This window comes from Desmodus rotundus, chromosome 6 (genome assembly GCF_022682495.2).
Source record: "Desmodus rotundus isolate HL8 chromosome 6, HLdesRot8A.1, whole genome shotgun sequence".
In the NCBI taxonomy this organism is placed as follows: domain Eukaryota; kingdom Metazoa; phylum Chordata; class Mammalia; order Chiroptera; family Phyllostomidae; genus Desmodus; species Desmodus rotundus.
In genome coordinates this window covers 114,395,998-114,411,793 of record NC_071392.1, presented here as the reverse complement: position 1 = coordinate 114,411,793, position 15,796 = coordinate 114,395,998, and the positions used below count along the sequence as shown (strand labels likewise).

The 15,796-nt window shown below is 44.6% G+C and overlaps 1 protein-coding gene across 4 annotated transcripts in view; it reads left to right on the top strand.

Moving 5' to 3' along the window:
• The window catches only part of KIF3B (kinesin family member 3B), a 40,602-nt gene extending 25,955 nt beyond the window's left edge, over window positions 1-14,647 (top strand). For all 4 annotated transcript variants that reach the window (XM_045194648.3, XM_045194647.3, XM_024559429.4 and 1 more), the window contains 6 exons: window positions 1,447-1,569; window positions 1,678-1,796; window positions 8,595-8,708; window positions 9,408-9,513; window positions 11,917-12,095; window positions 12,762-14,647. In XM_045194648.3, coding sequence (XP_045050583.1) covers window positions 1,447-1,569; window positions 1,678-1,796; window positions 8,595-8,708; window positions 9,408-9,513; window positions 11,917-12,095; window positions 12,762-12,858 — 738 coding nt within the window. In that variant the 3' untranslated portion in view covers window positions 12,859-14,647. The remainder of the gene's footprint in view (window positions 1-1,446; window positions 1,570-1,677; window positions 1,797-8,594; window positions 8,709-9,407; window positions 9,514-11,916; window positions 12,096-12,761) is intronic.
• Window positions 14,648-15,796: the final 1,149 nt, after the last annotated feature.

The following is a 15,796-nucleotide window of genomic DNA, read 5'->3' as shown; positions in this document are numbered from 1 at the left end:
TGCTACAAAGTGAACGTCTCTTGTACTAGACTCTTCGAAAGGAATGGAAACAGGGAGTGGTAGCCCCTTCCTGGGGTGGGGGGGGGGGACTGATCTGGAGCAGCCCCGCCCTGTGTTCTTGTCTAGACCTTGTCTCTAGGCAAGCTGATCAATTTTTTAAAAATATATTTTATTGATTATGCTATTACATTTGTCCCATTTCCCCCCTTCACTCCACTCCATCCTGCACACGCCCTCCCTCCCACATTCCCCCCCTATAGTTCATGTCCATGGGTCATACATATAAGTTCTTTGGCTTCTACATTTCCTATACTATTCTTACCCTCCCCCTGTCTACTTTCTACCTACCATTTATGCTACTTATTCTCTGTACCTTTCCCCCCTCTCTCCCCCTCCCACTCCCCTGTTGATAACCCTCCATGTGATCTCCATTTCTGTGGTTCTGTTCCTGTTCTAGTTGTTTGGTTAGTTTGCTTTTGTTTCTGTTTTAGGTGTGGTTGTTAATAACTGTGAGTTTGTTGTCATTTTTACTGTTCCTATTGTTTTTCTTTTTCTTAGATAAATTCCTTTAACATTTCCTCCAATCAGGGCTTGGTGATGATGAACTCCTTTAACTTGACCTCATCTGAGAAGCACTTTACCTGCCTTTCTATTCTAAATGAAAGCTTTGCTGGATAGAGCAATCTTGGATGTAGGTCCTTGTCTTTGATGACTTGGAATACTTCTTTCCAGCCCCTTCTTGCCTGTAAGGTCTCTTTTGAGAAATCAGCTGACTGTCTTATGGGAACTCCTTTGTAGGTAACTGTGTCCTTTTCTCTTGCTGCTTCTAAGATTCTCTCCTTATTTTTAATCTTGGGTAATGTAATTATGATGTGCCTTGGTGTGTTCCTCCTTGGGTCCAGCTTCTTTGGGACTCTCTGAGCTTCCTGGACTTCCTGGAAGTCTATTTCCTTCACCAGATTGGGGAAGTTCTCCTTCATTATTTGTTCAAATAAGTTTTCAATTTTTTGTTCTTCCTCTTCTCCTTCTGGTACCCCTATGATTTGGATGTTGGAACGTTTCAAGATGTCCTGGAGGTTCCTAAGCCTCTCCTCATTTTTTCTGAATTCTTGTTTCTTCATTCTTTTCTGGTTGGATGTTTCTTTCTTCCTTCTGGTTCACAGCGTTGATTTGAGTTCCAGTTTCCTTGCCATCACTATTGGTTCCCTGTACATTTTCCTTTATTTCACTTAGCATAGCCTCATTTTCTCATCTAATTTGTGACCAAATTCAACCAATTCTGTGAGCTTCCTGATTATCAGTGTTTTGAACTGTGCATCTGATAGGTTGGCTATCTCCTCGTTGCTTAGTTGTATTATTTCTGGAGCTTTGATCTGTTCTTTCATTTGGGCCATTTTTTTTTTGTCTTGGCGCGCCTAAGCTGATGAATTTTGTAATGTCGCTCAGAAACGTCGAGAAAGAGAAATCCAGCAACAGATGGAAAGTCGAGATGAGGAGACTTTGGAACTTAAAGAGACATACAGCTCATTGCAGCAAGAGGTGGACATCAAGACCAAAAAACTCAAAAAGGTATATAAAGGGAACGAGGCCAGGCAGAGGTGTCTGGAGCTTTGGGGAAAGGGATTGCTCGCTGTCTGCAGGGCTGCCCTGCTCATCTGCCTCCTCCCCGGGTTCCAGCTCTTCTCCAAGCTACAGGCGGTGAAGGCAGAGATCCACGACCTCCAGGAGGAGCACATCAAGGAGCGGCAGGAGCTGGAGCAGACTCAGAATGAGCTCACCAGGGAGCTGAAACTCAAGTAAGTTCTGGGCCTTCCATGGCACCTCCACTCACTTGCTGGGTGGGTGGTTGTTAAGTAAGAAACACTTCCCTGAGGACAGGGCCCCTTCTCCCCAGCTCACCTCCTGCCACTGTGTCCGGAGTCTCTTTGTTATTGAGAGAGTCGCTCTGTCTCTGGCCTCATCTCTTAACTGAATGATTTCACCATATGATCTCCAGGTTTCCTTCTACTCTGCCTTCCTGACGCTTTTAAAGTTATCTATTGATAAGAAGGAATCTGTTATTAACTAGAATTTTCTGAATGGTACGGTGAATACCCAAATACTCATCACCTAGATTCAGTGATAAACCATCTTCCATCGTCTGTCCCTTACGAACATATTTTAAAGCCCATCATACTTCATGTTATCCCACTCATGTAGGCCTACATACATGACTACAATGCTGTATTTAAAAAGCTTTTTTGAAATATAATTCACATACCATGCAGTTCACCTATTTAAAGTACACAAGTCAGTGTTTCGAAAACATATAGGGTTGTAAAACCATCAACACCGTCTAATGTTGTTCCCCCCAAAAGCAAGCCTGTACCAACTAGCAGTCACTCCGCATCATCCCCTCTCCCCGCCCCGGGCCTAATCGACTTTCTGCCTCTATAAATTTGCTGTTCTGGACACTTCATTTAAATGGACTCACGACCCGTGGTCTTTTGTGACTGCTTCCTGTCATTTCCCAGTGCTTCCAGGGATCATTGGTGGTGTTTCCTGTCAGTGCTTCGTTCTTTTTATGACTGAATAGTCCTGTGTTGTGTGGCTGTACCACATCTTACGTATCTCTTTCTCCGCTGATGGACGTTTGAGTGCCAGTCTTTGGCCATTATGGGTCACGCCGCTGTGAACATTCACGGGCAGGCTTTTACATAGACATATTTTAATTTCTCTGGGATATACACCTAGGATTGGCTAGGTCATATGGTAACTCTGTTTAACATTTTGAGGAAGCCAAACTGTTTTTTTAGCCCTGGCTGGTGTGGATCAATGGATTGAGTGCCAGCCTGCGAAGCAAGAGGTTGCTGGTTCGATTCCCAGTCAGGGCACATGCCTGGGTTGTGGGCCAGGTCCCCAGTAGCGGGGTGTGAGAGGCAGCCACACATGGATGTTTCTCTCCCCCTCTTAAAAACAAAACAAACCAAACTGTTTTCTAAAATGGCTGCACCAGCCCTGGCCTGTGTGGCTCAGCTGGTTGGTGCGTCATCCCGTACACCAGAAATGTTGGAGTTTCTGTTACTGGTCAGGGCACATACCTGGCTTGCAGATTCTATCTTCGCTCGGGGCGAGTATGGGAGGCACCCAGTCCATGTTTCTCTCTCACATCCATGCTTCTGTCTTTCTCTGCCTTGCTCTCTCTAAGTCAATAAACATTTAAAAAATTTAAAAATAAAATGGCTGCATCCCTTTACATTTCCACCACCAATTTCTCCTGTGCTTATTGGTTTTTATCTTCTTTGGAGAAATACCTGTTCAGATGCTTTGCCCATTTTAAAATTGCGTTATTTATTGGGTCTTTCATTATTGAGTTGGAAGAGTTCTGTATGTATCCTGGATACAAGTCCCTTATCAGATAAATAATTTGCAAACATTGTCTTCCATTCCATGGGTTGTCTTTTCACTTTCTTGATGGTGTTTTATAGCACAAAAGATTTTAATTTTAATGTAGTCCAATTGACATGTTCTTTTGTTGCTAGAATTTGTTGGTGGTGTATCTAAATTTGCCTATTCTGGACATTGTATATAAATTTATAAATGAAGTAATCTGACCTTTTGTGACCGGCTTCTCTCAGTATGGTGCTTTCAAGAGCCGTCATCTACGTTGGAGCATGTTTCAATACTTCATTCTTTTTTAGTGTTGAATAATATTGTGTGAGTACACCACGTTTTACTTACCCATTCATCAGTTGATGGATATTTGGGTGGTTCTGCTTTTTAGCTCTTACGAATAACGCTTCTGTGAACATTTGCTCATGAGTTCTATTATGGACATACGTTTTCAGTTGTCTTAGGTCATCTAAGAGTCTTACAGTTTTAGGTCTTACATTTAGGTCTGTGATCTGCTTTGAGTTAATTTTTGTGTATGGTCTGAGGTAGGGTTTCAGATGCGTTCTTTTGCATGTGGATAGCCAGTTGCCCAGCACCGCTTGTAGAAAAAACTCTTCTCTCACCCATGTTGAAAATCCGTGACCATAAGCATAAAGATTTATCCCTGAACCCTCAGTGCTGTTCCGTGGAGCTACAGGTCTGTCCTACGCCAGTACCACACCCTTCTGATGACTGTAGCTGTGCTGTAAGTGTCGAAATGAGGGCGTGTGAGTCCTCCAACTTTGTTGTTCTTTTTCAACTATTTTTGACTATTCAGTGTTGCTTGCATTTCTGTATAAATTTTCAGATCAGCTCGTCAATTTCTGCAAAAAAGCCAGCTGTGATGTTAATGGGGACTGTGTCGAATCTATAGATCAATTTGGAGAGTATTGTCATCTTAACAATTTTGTGTTCTCATCCATGAACATTGGGTGTCTTTTCATTTATTTAGATCGCCTTTAATTTCTCTCGAGACTCTCTTACAGTTTTCACTGCACAACTACTTGCACTTCTTTTGTTAAATTTATACCTAAGTATTCTAATTTTTGATGCTATTGTATATGGACTTTTCTTAGTTTTCTTTCAGAATGCTATTGCCAGTGTATAGAAATACAGTTGATTTTTGTATAAAACACATGCCATTTTCCCAACTAACAAAACTAACATTAAGTTTCTTAGTATTTTCTCACACTTGGTCCCCATTCAGATATTTTTGGTTTGTTCGTATTAAGATCTATATGTGGGAATTTATGGTCAAGATGGAGGCATAGGTAAACACTTCACCTCCTCGCACAACCACAAAAAGAATTACAGCTAGACCTGAAAACAAATAATACCCAGAACCGTCAGAAAATTGAGTTGTATGGAAGACCAATAACCAAAGATTTAAGAAGCCACATTCATCCAGACAGGTAGGAGGGGCAGAGACGTGGAGACCGGGGAGAAATGCAGAGACGCAGTGTGGAGGAGAGAGGCAGCAGCAGAACTGGCAGTCCCACATTCCCCCGTGATGGGTGAAAATCAGGAAGGATACCTTGGGAGCAAGCGATCCCAGCCCCGGGCCAGACCACACAGACCAGGGTTCCAGTGCCAGGAAGAGAAATCCCCATAACTTCTGGCTGTAGGAACCACTGGGGGTTGGGGTGGCGAGGAAACTGCTGGATTTTCAGGAGACTCTGCTTAAAGGGCCTGCGTGAACTTAGAACATAGCAAACCTACCCACTCTGGGATTCAGCACCAGGGAAACAGCTAGAAGGGGACCAGTCACATGTAGGGAGAAAGTGAAGTGACTGGAAACAGGGCGAGTGCTGAGCAGACCTCCAGGAGCCAGGCAGTGGCATCGTCTCCTCTCTGAGCCCTCCCCACACACAGAGCCACAAAGCAATGAAGCAGGTTGCCCTGCCCTGGTGATTACCTAAGGCTCCACCCTGCACAATTTACAGGTGCCTTTTCTATAATAGGCCATGCTACTAAGACAGGGAATCAAAGCAGCTCTACCTAATACACAGAAATAAACACAGGGAGGCTGTCAAGTTGAGGAGACAAAGAAATATCATCCAAATGGAAGAACAGAACAAACTCCAGAAAAAAACCAAAATGAAACAGATAACCAATCTATCAGGTGCAGAGTTCAAAACACTGGTGATCAGGATGCTCAAAGAACTCAATGAATATGACAACAAAATAAAAAAGACCCAGGAAGAAGTGAAGGTTACACTAAGTGAGATGAAGAAAAAATTTACAGGGAACCAACAGTGGAGGGGATGAAGCTAGGACTCAAATCAGTGATTTGGAACATAAGGAGGAAATAAGCATTCAACCAGAAGAGCAAAAGGAAAAAAGAATTCAGAGAAACAAGGAAGTATAAGGAGCTTCTGGGACATCTGCAAATGTACCAACACCCAAATCACAGGGATGCCAGAAGGAGAAGAGGAAGAGCAAGAAATTGAAAACTTATTTGAAAAAGCATGGAAGAAAACTTCCTTAATTTTGTGAAGGAAATAGGCATAATACATGTCCAGGAAGCACAGAAAGTCCCAAGCAAGATGGACACAAACAGGCCCACGCCAAGACACATCATAATTAAAATACCAAAGGTTAAAGATAAAGAGAGAATCTTAAAAGCAGCAAGAGAAAAGCAGAGAGTTACCTATAGGGGAGTTCCCGTAAGAAAGATCCTCAGCTGATTTCTCAAAAGAAACTTTGCTGTCAAGAAGGGACTGGCAAGAAATATTCAAAGTCATGAAAAGCAAGGACCTACAACCTGGATTGCTTTATCCAGCAAAGCTATCATTTAGAATGGAAGGACAGATAAAGTGCTTCCCAGGCAAGGTAAAGCTAGAGGAGTTAATCATCACCAAGCCAGTATTACATGAAATGTTAAAGGGACTTATTTAAGAACAAGAAGATTATCAAAACTATGAACATTAAAATGGCAACAAATTTACAACTATCAACAGCTGAATCTAAAAAAAAAAACTAAGCCAACAACCAGAACAGGAACATAATCATAGATATAGAGATCATTTGGAGGGTTATCAGCTGGGAGGGAGAAGGGTGAGAATGGGGGAAAAGGTGCAGGGATTAAGAAGTACAAAAGTTGTACTTCTTAAGTGCAGTGGTTAAGTACAGAGTTGGTAGGTACAAAATAGACAGGGGGATGTTAAGAATAGTAAAGGAAATGGAGAAACCCAAGAATTTATATGCATGAACATGAACCAAGGCGGGGATTGCTGGAGGGAATGGGGGTACTGGGTGGAGAGGGGCAGAGGGGGAAAACTGAGACAACTATAATAACATAATATATTTTTAAAAAGATCTATATATGGACTACATAATTGCATTTGGTCATTATGTCTCTTAACTTTATTTTAATCTGGAGCAATCCCATTTCCTCTTAAGAACTTTTTACTAGTTGACTTGTTGAAAGAGTTGGGTCATATAGCCTGTAGAAATATCTCACATTCTGGATTTGTTGGTCTGCTGCTTCCTGGTGCAGTTTAATTTGTGTCTGTATCCTGTCTTCCTTTAACTGAAAGCTAGCACTGGAGCACTGGTTCTCAACCTTGGCTGCACAGAGAAAGCATCTCAGGAGTTTTTAAAAATAATGATGCTTGGGCCCCACCCTAGAGATTTTGATTTAATTGGTCTAGGGCAGTGGTCTTTTAGCAAGCACCAAATCATCTGAAAGGCTTGTTAAATATACCTGGTGGGGCCCCATATGCAGAGGGTCTGATTTGGTATATCAGGGGTGGGGCCTGAGAATTTGCATTTCTAACAAGTTCCAGTTGTTGCTTCTGCCGGTTCAGTGGACATACTTTGGGAACCATTGATCTGTCGTGAAACCTGCGGAAGGTATTTGTCAGAACTCTGTAAATGATATGAATGAGCATCTTGGCTTGAGAACCACTGAGCTAATGGTTTCAACCAATCATTGTCTTTGTCTGGATGTTTTATTTCATTAGGGGCTACAAAATGATGTTTTTCTGTATCAGACCTTCCACAGCATTAGCTGGAATTTTTCTTTAAAGAAGAACTTTTCAAAGGGATTCTTTTAATGACCAAGTTTTAAATTTCTTAAGGAGCCTTTAAAATTAAATGTGTGTATCAGTCCTCTTTCTAGGTATACACACCTGGAAAAAAGATCAGAACACGATGTGCCAAAATATTGATAACAGCTACCTCTGGATAGTGCAATTCTGTGTAATTATATTTTTCAAATTTCCTAATATGTAAATAGAACCTTCAAGATCAGGGGAAAAAACCCAAATGTATGTTATGAAAAATAATCTCCTAAATGTCAAATAAAATGAAGAGAAAATTTCATCTCTCCAAAAAATTTTTCCCCCTAAAGAAGGCATTTCTATTGTTAGAGCTCTTATATCCTTTGAATAAACAGTGAGTCAACCTGTTTTTTAACAGTCAGTACCCATCACCCCTGGTGTTTGCTGTGTGTGTTTTCTCACGCTAACGCCCCTGCAGCATTGTTCTGCCCTGAGGTTTAGAGAGAGTGAATGCAGGGAGGTAGCAGGAGATAGTCATCTCTATGGCGAGACACAAAGCAGTGGGTTCCAGTTTCACTGTCTGCCATGTTCCCTGGGCTCTTCTCACGCAGACTCTTCTCAGGAATGGTCTTCCTTCTCCGAAGTCTAAGGGACTGAAATCCACTTGGTCCTGCTCTTTGTCCTGGTGATCAGAATGTGAGCATTTCCATCTCTGGCAACAATCCAGATGTTCGGAGGAAGGCGGTTTAATTTCCAGTCTGTTTTCATCATGTGGGAAGTTAATGAGCTGGGGTAGCAGTACCAGTGGCCCTCCAAAAGGTACTTCAGACAGCCCAGATTCACTCCAGCACGGCCCAGGCATCACCTCCCTCTTCAGTTCTTTCACCTTCTCAAGCAGCGTCTCCTTGGGCAGAAGTGACCTCTCCCTGTTCCTCGGGCAGACCCTGTCAGCACCTGTCACACCTAAGAGTGCTGCCCCGTTCAGGCTCAGGCAGGGACCAAGTGTCATTCAGGTCTGTATCTCAGTTCTTTGAGTGATGGGAGGCCCATAGTCCCTGCGTAGTAACTGCTGAGTGACTTGACTTAGGTAATGACATACTACATGTGGGGCCAGAGAGCCAACACCCCACGTGTGTTCTTCCTCTCCCTGTGTTCACCTCTGTGTGTGTGCTCTTACAGGCATCTTATTATAGAAAACTTTATCCCTCTGGAAGAAAAGAGTAAAATTATGAATAGATCCTTCTTTGATGAAGAGGAAGATCATTGGAAATTACATCCTATAACCAGACTGGAGTAAGTCACTGTTGCCTTTAAGTAGACTTGAAGGTGGGGAGGAGGGAAAGAATGCTGATAAGCTGGACTTGGCCAGAGGGGTATGGTAAGAACGCAGTTCGACTCATTTAACGTTGACACCAGTTGCATCCCTGATTTTGTGATGGTGTAGTTCCATGAGATAAAAATCAATGATGAGTATGGTATTAAGAACTGGGAGACTTTCTCACAGTGAACTAATGACCTCTCCCAAGTGCCTGCATTTCAGCTTCCCCAGCTGTCAAGTGAAGCACGCTAGGCCAAACGCGGGGCATTACACAGGTGTTATCTTGCATGTCAGCCTGACACAGTGTTGAGAAGGGCTCTCAGTATAAGTCTGGGTCCTGCTGGAAAAGTGGGAGATGTCTGCCAAGGACACAGGTGTGGGGAGTGTTGACAGCCATGCTTCATGCCTACCACCTAAGAACTGGATGATGACTCAGATCTCCTCCAGCTTCAAAGATGCATGACACTCACATTTGAATAATCAGAAAGCAGCTCAAGCAGAAAGTATTAGCAGCTCCTGCGTCATTTCCATGTCAGCCCTCAGTCCAGGAAGTCACGTGCTTCAGGTTCTGTTTAAGCAGGGTCAGAGTCTTGTGAGTGCTGGTTCCGCAGGACCGACCCTGGGGCTGCGGGACACACGTCAGCCTGGCTTTAACCACTGCAGTCCATTTCCAGGAATCAGCAGATGATGAAGCGGCCAGTCTCAGCCGTGGGGTATAAGAGACCATTGAGCCAACACGCAAGAATGTCCATGATGATTCGTCCAGAGGCCCGATACAGGGTGAGGAGACTGTTCTTGCATTCCTTTCCTCTCCTCTCTCTGACAGTTTAGATTCGTGTAAACCCTTAGGCACTGTTCTGCAGAGTCACAGAGCTGTCATCCTCTTTCCAGAGGCCCCCGAGGAAACGTACATTAATATATAACAATGCTAACAAATGAGAAGTAACACAAAGAACAATAACAAATAATTACACATTAGAAAGGTAAAATAGAATGAGATTGAGAAAATCAGGAGTAGGAGGAGAGTACAAGCATCCTGTCCATAACGGCCAATCAGCATTAACACCAAGCTTTGAACTGTCTCTGTGGGAAGACTGGGAGAAATGGAAGTGTCAGTGACAGGAGATGGAGGTGTGTTAAAGAAGGCACGGTGCCCTGGCTGGGGCGGCTCCGGGGATTGAGCACCAGCCCGCGAACCGAAAGGTTGTTGATTTGATTCCCAGTCAGGGCACAGGCCTGGGTTGCGGGCCAGGTCCCCAGCTGGGGGTGTGCGAGAGGCAACCAGTCAGTGTTTCTCTGGCATATCGATATTTCTCTCCTCTTTCTCTCTCCCTTCCTCTCTCTCTAAAGATAAATAAAATCTTAAAAAAAAAAAGAAGAAGAAGAAGAAGGTGTGGTACTTCCATTTAACATAATGTGGTCAGTCATGTAGTTAGTTAAAATGCCGTAATTAAGGCCTGTTTAATGACCCAGACATACAATACTAGGTGAGCTTCTATTTATCAGCGCTTGCTGTGTGCCAGGCACTGTATCTGGTGCTTTATTGCTTTCTCTACTTGAACCCTCCCACCTACTCCATGTAGTAGTCCTGTGGCTTACTAGGTAGCTGGTCAGTGGATGAAGCAGGAGACACAATACGTTGTTAAGTTATAAAACAGTTAGTACTGCAAGTGTATATACGAATAAAAGCATCGAGGACAAAATATATCAAAATGTGAACTGTTTGTCCCTGGTTAATGGAAGTATACTCAATTTAAATTTTCTTCTTTTTTGCTTATCTGTATTTTCTAACTATCAGTGGGGACTCTGTATTATTTTTATAATGAAATATTTTCGTTTAAAATGTTTTTGAGTCTCCCTCGGCAGCCAGAGCAAAACAGACTAGGATTGGTTAGCTCCTCAGGTGCTGTCCTTCCTGGCACTGAGTTATTTAAAATAAAGAAAACAAAAGCAAAAGCGATGTATTAGATGGGGTCTTACGTCATGGAAGATGAGCGGCGTGTCAGACAGAGTCCTCAGAAGCATTTTTCTAGCCATTCCAGAGGGTGCACTTTCTTGCCAGTTATTTCATGTCTTCAGCTAAAAACATGCTTTTAAAGCATACAAATCAAATATGTGGGTTTCCAGGGGGCTAACCCGATTCAAAGGTAGAATTTAAGGCAGAGGTTCTCAGGTGTTTTTAGCAGTAGACCCACTCCATTAAGATAAATTTTAAGCAGCATCTCAGTATCTAAATTGATAAAGTTGATAAACAGAGCCACTCCCTGCCCTTACCTTCTCCCTGCAGTGCCCACCCCCCACCCCCCCTGCCCGCAGAGCACTGGGGCCTGGCCTCCAGTGAGTGGGAGGAGCTAGAGGACAAGATGTTTAAACTGTCCTCTTCCCCTATGTACTTGCCCCAGTAGGAGCTAGGAAAAGGCCCACCGCAGGATGTCAAGTGACGGAATCTGTCCTCGAGGCCAGCTATGAGGCGGGGCCCAGACTGATTTTCAGAATGTGGTTACAAGCACGTACACTGCCACACACACATCCTCCACACACATACACCAGACCTGCCTCTCCCCTTGGCAACCCAGACGTTCATCAGAGCTGCTGTAGGTAGTGAGATTATTGGTGATTACTATTTTCTTCCTAATGCCCTCTTGTATTTTTACACTGTCGACAATAAATGGGTTTTACTTAATTTATTATTGTTCCCCTAAGGGTGTAATATGTGCTCATTATTAAATTGTTTTTTTCTTTTTAACCCTGGCTGATGCGGCTCAGTGGATTGAATGCCGACTGGCCTGCAAACCAAAAGGGTGCTGGTTTGATTACCAGTCAGGGCACATGCCTGGGTTGCAGGCCAGGTCCCCAGTAGGGGGTGCACAAGAGGCAACCACACATTGATGTTTCTCTCTTTCTTCTTCCGTTCTCCTCTCTCTAAAAATAAATAAAACCTTTTTTAAAAAGGTTTTATTTATTTTTTAAAAAGTAAAATAGTGACTAGCCCAGAGAAGAAAATAAAAATCATCAGTAGTCTCTCCAGGAAAAAAGTTATAAAACTACATCACTTCTAGGCAGGTTCTTGGTAGGCTCTGAGGAGCATCAGTTTGCAGATCTGTGTTTGGAAGGGGTCTGCATTGCTCGTACTCTGTGTCTCATTGGAAACCAGCCTAACCGGCAACGGCTGTACTTCTGCAGGCAGAAAACATCGTGCTGTTAGAACTGGACATGCCCAGCCGGACCACCAGGGACTACGAGGGCCCCGCTATTGCCCCCAAAGTCCAGGCCGCATTGGATGCAGCTCTGCAGGATGAAGATGAGATACAGGTGGACGCGTCGTCCTTTGAAAGTACTGCAAATAAGAAATCCAAGGCCAGGTGAGTGGCTCTTGATGACCTGTGTTTGCACAGGGACAAGTGAAGGTAGAAGGTGCCAAGAGTGTTTGTTTATCGTAGAATGCTTTATAGGGTACCCCAGAAAATGCTGGCATATTACTCCTGTGTTTATTCATTTATTAGACAAACATTTCTGGTTCAGGCATGCCAAGTCGACTGAATACCAGAATGCCTAATGGGCCCAGTTCCTACTATAAGGAACACGTGTTCTCGTGAAACAAGGGACAGTCTTTGGTTCCCACCAGGCACCAGGGCCTTAATTTGATGCTAAATTAGAAACTCCATCATATTAAATTCTGGATTAGAAGTTAAAACACCTAGGTGATGGGAAGAAATTATACCTGGGAACTTAATCTTTTTTGTCAATTTGGAGAAGACAGTGGAGACTTTATTTAAATGGAGAAACAACTGCTGAGAATTGGAGTCCCTTCCCTGAGCTCTCACACTTAGGTCGCAGGGCACGTTGGTCGTGTGCAGAGGGGCAGGCTGTGCCGGTCTCATGGTTTTACAGCTGAAAGTATACTGATTTTCAGGCTGTTGAGGAAAGGCCACCTGGAAATGTTAATGGCACTTGCTGGGAAAGGAATCTGACCTGTGTCGGCGACAGAGATGGGACGTGTAATGTGAACATGTGCTTGACTTTTGCAGGCCTAAAAGCGGAAGGAAGTCGGGATCCTCCTCCTCTTCCTCAGGAACCCCTGCATCTCAGCTTTATCCACAGTCACGAGGGCTGGTTCCAAAGTAAAGCCAGTTCCTTCTCTCCCAGGGTTTAAACAGCATTTGCCTTCTGAGAGAAGAGATGAGCAAATCCCTGCAGAGAGGACTCCAGCCCAAACTCAGAACCATTCCCCTGGGGAGAAGTGATGGCCTCTTTGCAGATTAACCAATTGAATCTGGCTGAAAGGTGCTGGTCCTAACCCGGCACTCAGCAGCGTCCTTTAATTAGCATCTCAGAAATGCATGGGTAAGGTAAAGTGCGGTAGTCGAAGTGGAAAGCAAGAGAATGACCAGTGACCTTGCTTCCCTTCTCCCTTGCCTTGTCCTCTCCCCACCCTTGCCTTCCTTCCTCTACCCTCTCCTTTTCTAGTCTGTTCTTTACACTGGGCTCCCTTGTTGAGCAGTAGGGCAGAATCAGGAGTCACCTTAGCGGGACCAAGTCTTTGGAGCCTCAGGATACAGTGACAGTGAGGTTGAAACGTGAAAGCCCTAGAACTTGAATGGGTGCTGCTCTTGTAGTTGAAATGAGAAATCTCATTTGGATCCAAGTCCCCAGCGGGCATGATCCGTGCTCCTCAGTAAAAAGTGGATCCGTCTTTGGGATCTGCTGAATAAGGAAGTGTTTTCCAAGGAAGCTGCCACTTTTCCGCTCCTGAAGGATTAATGTTGGAAGCAATAGAAATCACATTCCCTTTGCCTCCTTGGAGAGTTTAGGGAAATAGCTTCTTTAAGACCTCAAAACCATGACCATCTGTCAAAGACATAAATCTGTAAGCTGATGCCATGTCCATACACCGTGTCACTTTACTCTTCATTTATCACCATCTTTAGCCAAGTGTGCGGACTCTGAGCATCCCTTCCTAGGCCAGTCTGCCTCCAGGGCATGCTCTGCAGTGGGCCTGCTTTGGGGGAGAGGAGAGACTGGCTCTGTCTTCTCTGATGGGATGAGAGTAGGGGGAACAAGACATACGGTGGCACTTTCGAATTCCCTATTTTGTTCCATATTTGCATAGAGAGCATCAGGGTGACTGGGCAGAGGCAGAGACACGAAGCACAGTGCAGTGTGAAGGGGAGACATAACAGATGACAGCAAAGGAACTCTGCTTGCCCCCAGCTAAAGTCACCTAGTCCTAGGATTGCAGCTCCCCCCAGGCAGAACCAAAAGTGGTGGCGAGGAGTGGCTGTGTGATTGAACAGGCTCAGAGGAGAGGGCTAGAAGTTCCCGTTTACATAAACTCATTTGGTTTATAAGTTTTAGTTCTTTGTATTATTGAAATTCAAAGCTTCATTTTTATGTTGGTCGTTAGGTGAATGTTACTCCTTTTCCCCCCAAGAGAAGCTTATAGGTGTGTGTGGATGTGCAAGCCCAGTGGTGCCTGTGTTCTTTGAATGTGTCCATGTGCGTCTATAAGAGACAGAGACCAAGGACTGGCCCCATTGTAGAAGACACTAATGTACAGTTGCCTTTGTCCACATTGAAGGCCCGCTGAGTGACTAATGCTGGCTGGAAGTACTCCCCCCGAGTGAGTGTCTGAGTCCACGAGCCAAGCCTGAGGGGACAGTGCAGGTCCCCAGGTCTGCCACACTGGCGTACTTTGCTGGCATGGTGCCTCAGGAGCGTGGCAACTCAGGTGGGCCTTGAGTTACATTCTAACTCAGCTGCTCAGTTCCCAGGGCACATTTCTGGATCAGAACCTGTGGGAAAGAGGAGGTACCAAGTGCAATGTTGTAGCATTCTACAAATGGAGGTCTGTCATCTGGCAGCTGATCTCCTTCTTCGTTACCATTCTTTCTGAACCCAGGGCCCTTTTCAGTAATTCCCAGAGCAAAATGGGGCCTTCCCTCATCTTTCTTGGGATCAAACCCTGCTCCTCTCTTATTTAGTAAGACTTCACCTGTTTGAATAGCAACCAAATAACAAGGTGATAGCCTAAGATTACCTGCCAGTGACACCTGTCTCAGGCACCACATTTTTTCAGAGCTGGTGTGAACTCTGTAGGCTGAAAATATTCATCCAGCAAGTCTGGGGACTGAGCACTGCAGGCAACACGATACCTTGTCACTGATATCTCGAGGTGGCTGTTCTGACCAAGGGTGGTTGAGTGACCATAGAGCTTTACTAAGAAGGCAGAAGAAGAAAGCCAACTGACAAGCAGTGTTAGTAAGACAAGCTTGCCTTGGACTCAGCCGTGTTCGTCCGGCGGTCTGTGAAAAAAGCGGAAGAACACCCGTGTGGAGGTGAAGCTGTCCCTTCCCAAGCAGTCTCTGGTGCTTTTCTTCTCTCAAAGTGGATCCGATAAATATTTGAGTAGAGCAGGCAGTAGAATGTCTTACTGCTCCCAGAACGCTGCTGCTTTGGGCTCTGAGTTGAGCCAAACGCGTGGAGGACCTCCCAAGCCCACCGAGGGACCAGGTTTTCCTGTCTGTAGTCATGCCTGAATGTTCCAAGGCATCCGAGGGCCCGCGTGCCAGCAGCATTATGAAGTCTGGAAGCCAGCCAAACAGCATCTAAGAAGATCATCTGGAGAAGGAGTTTGAGACTGTGTGCAACCCTCATCAGGCCCCTTTTTGCTCTGATCAATAAGAATGTCTTTGGCTTCCTGTTTTAAAGTTACATGTCTCCCAGACCCCTGGATTCAGAACCCAAGGCCAGAAATCATAGGCATGAAGCACTTTCTTAAGACTCTGACCTAACGTTGGATTGTTCCCCGTTGAATGCCTGCCTGCATGCTGCTTGAATTGCACCACCCACACCTCCATGACCAAGTGCAGCAGAGAGTTCCGCAGCTCAGGTGTGGGCTGCTCTCTGCTTTTCCTGTCTGAATCTTGTAAGTCCTCCCTCACTGAATGTAAAATTGTTGCCAACTTGCTGAGAAGTGTCCGATTCCCTGTTGTTAACATGGGATATTAGTTCTGCCTCACATTTCCCACTTGAGGTCAAGGTTCACTGCCAGCAACAGCTTGGG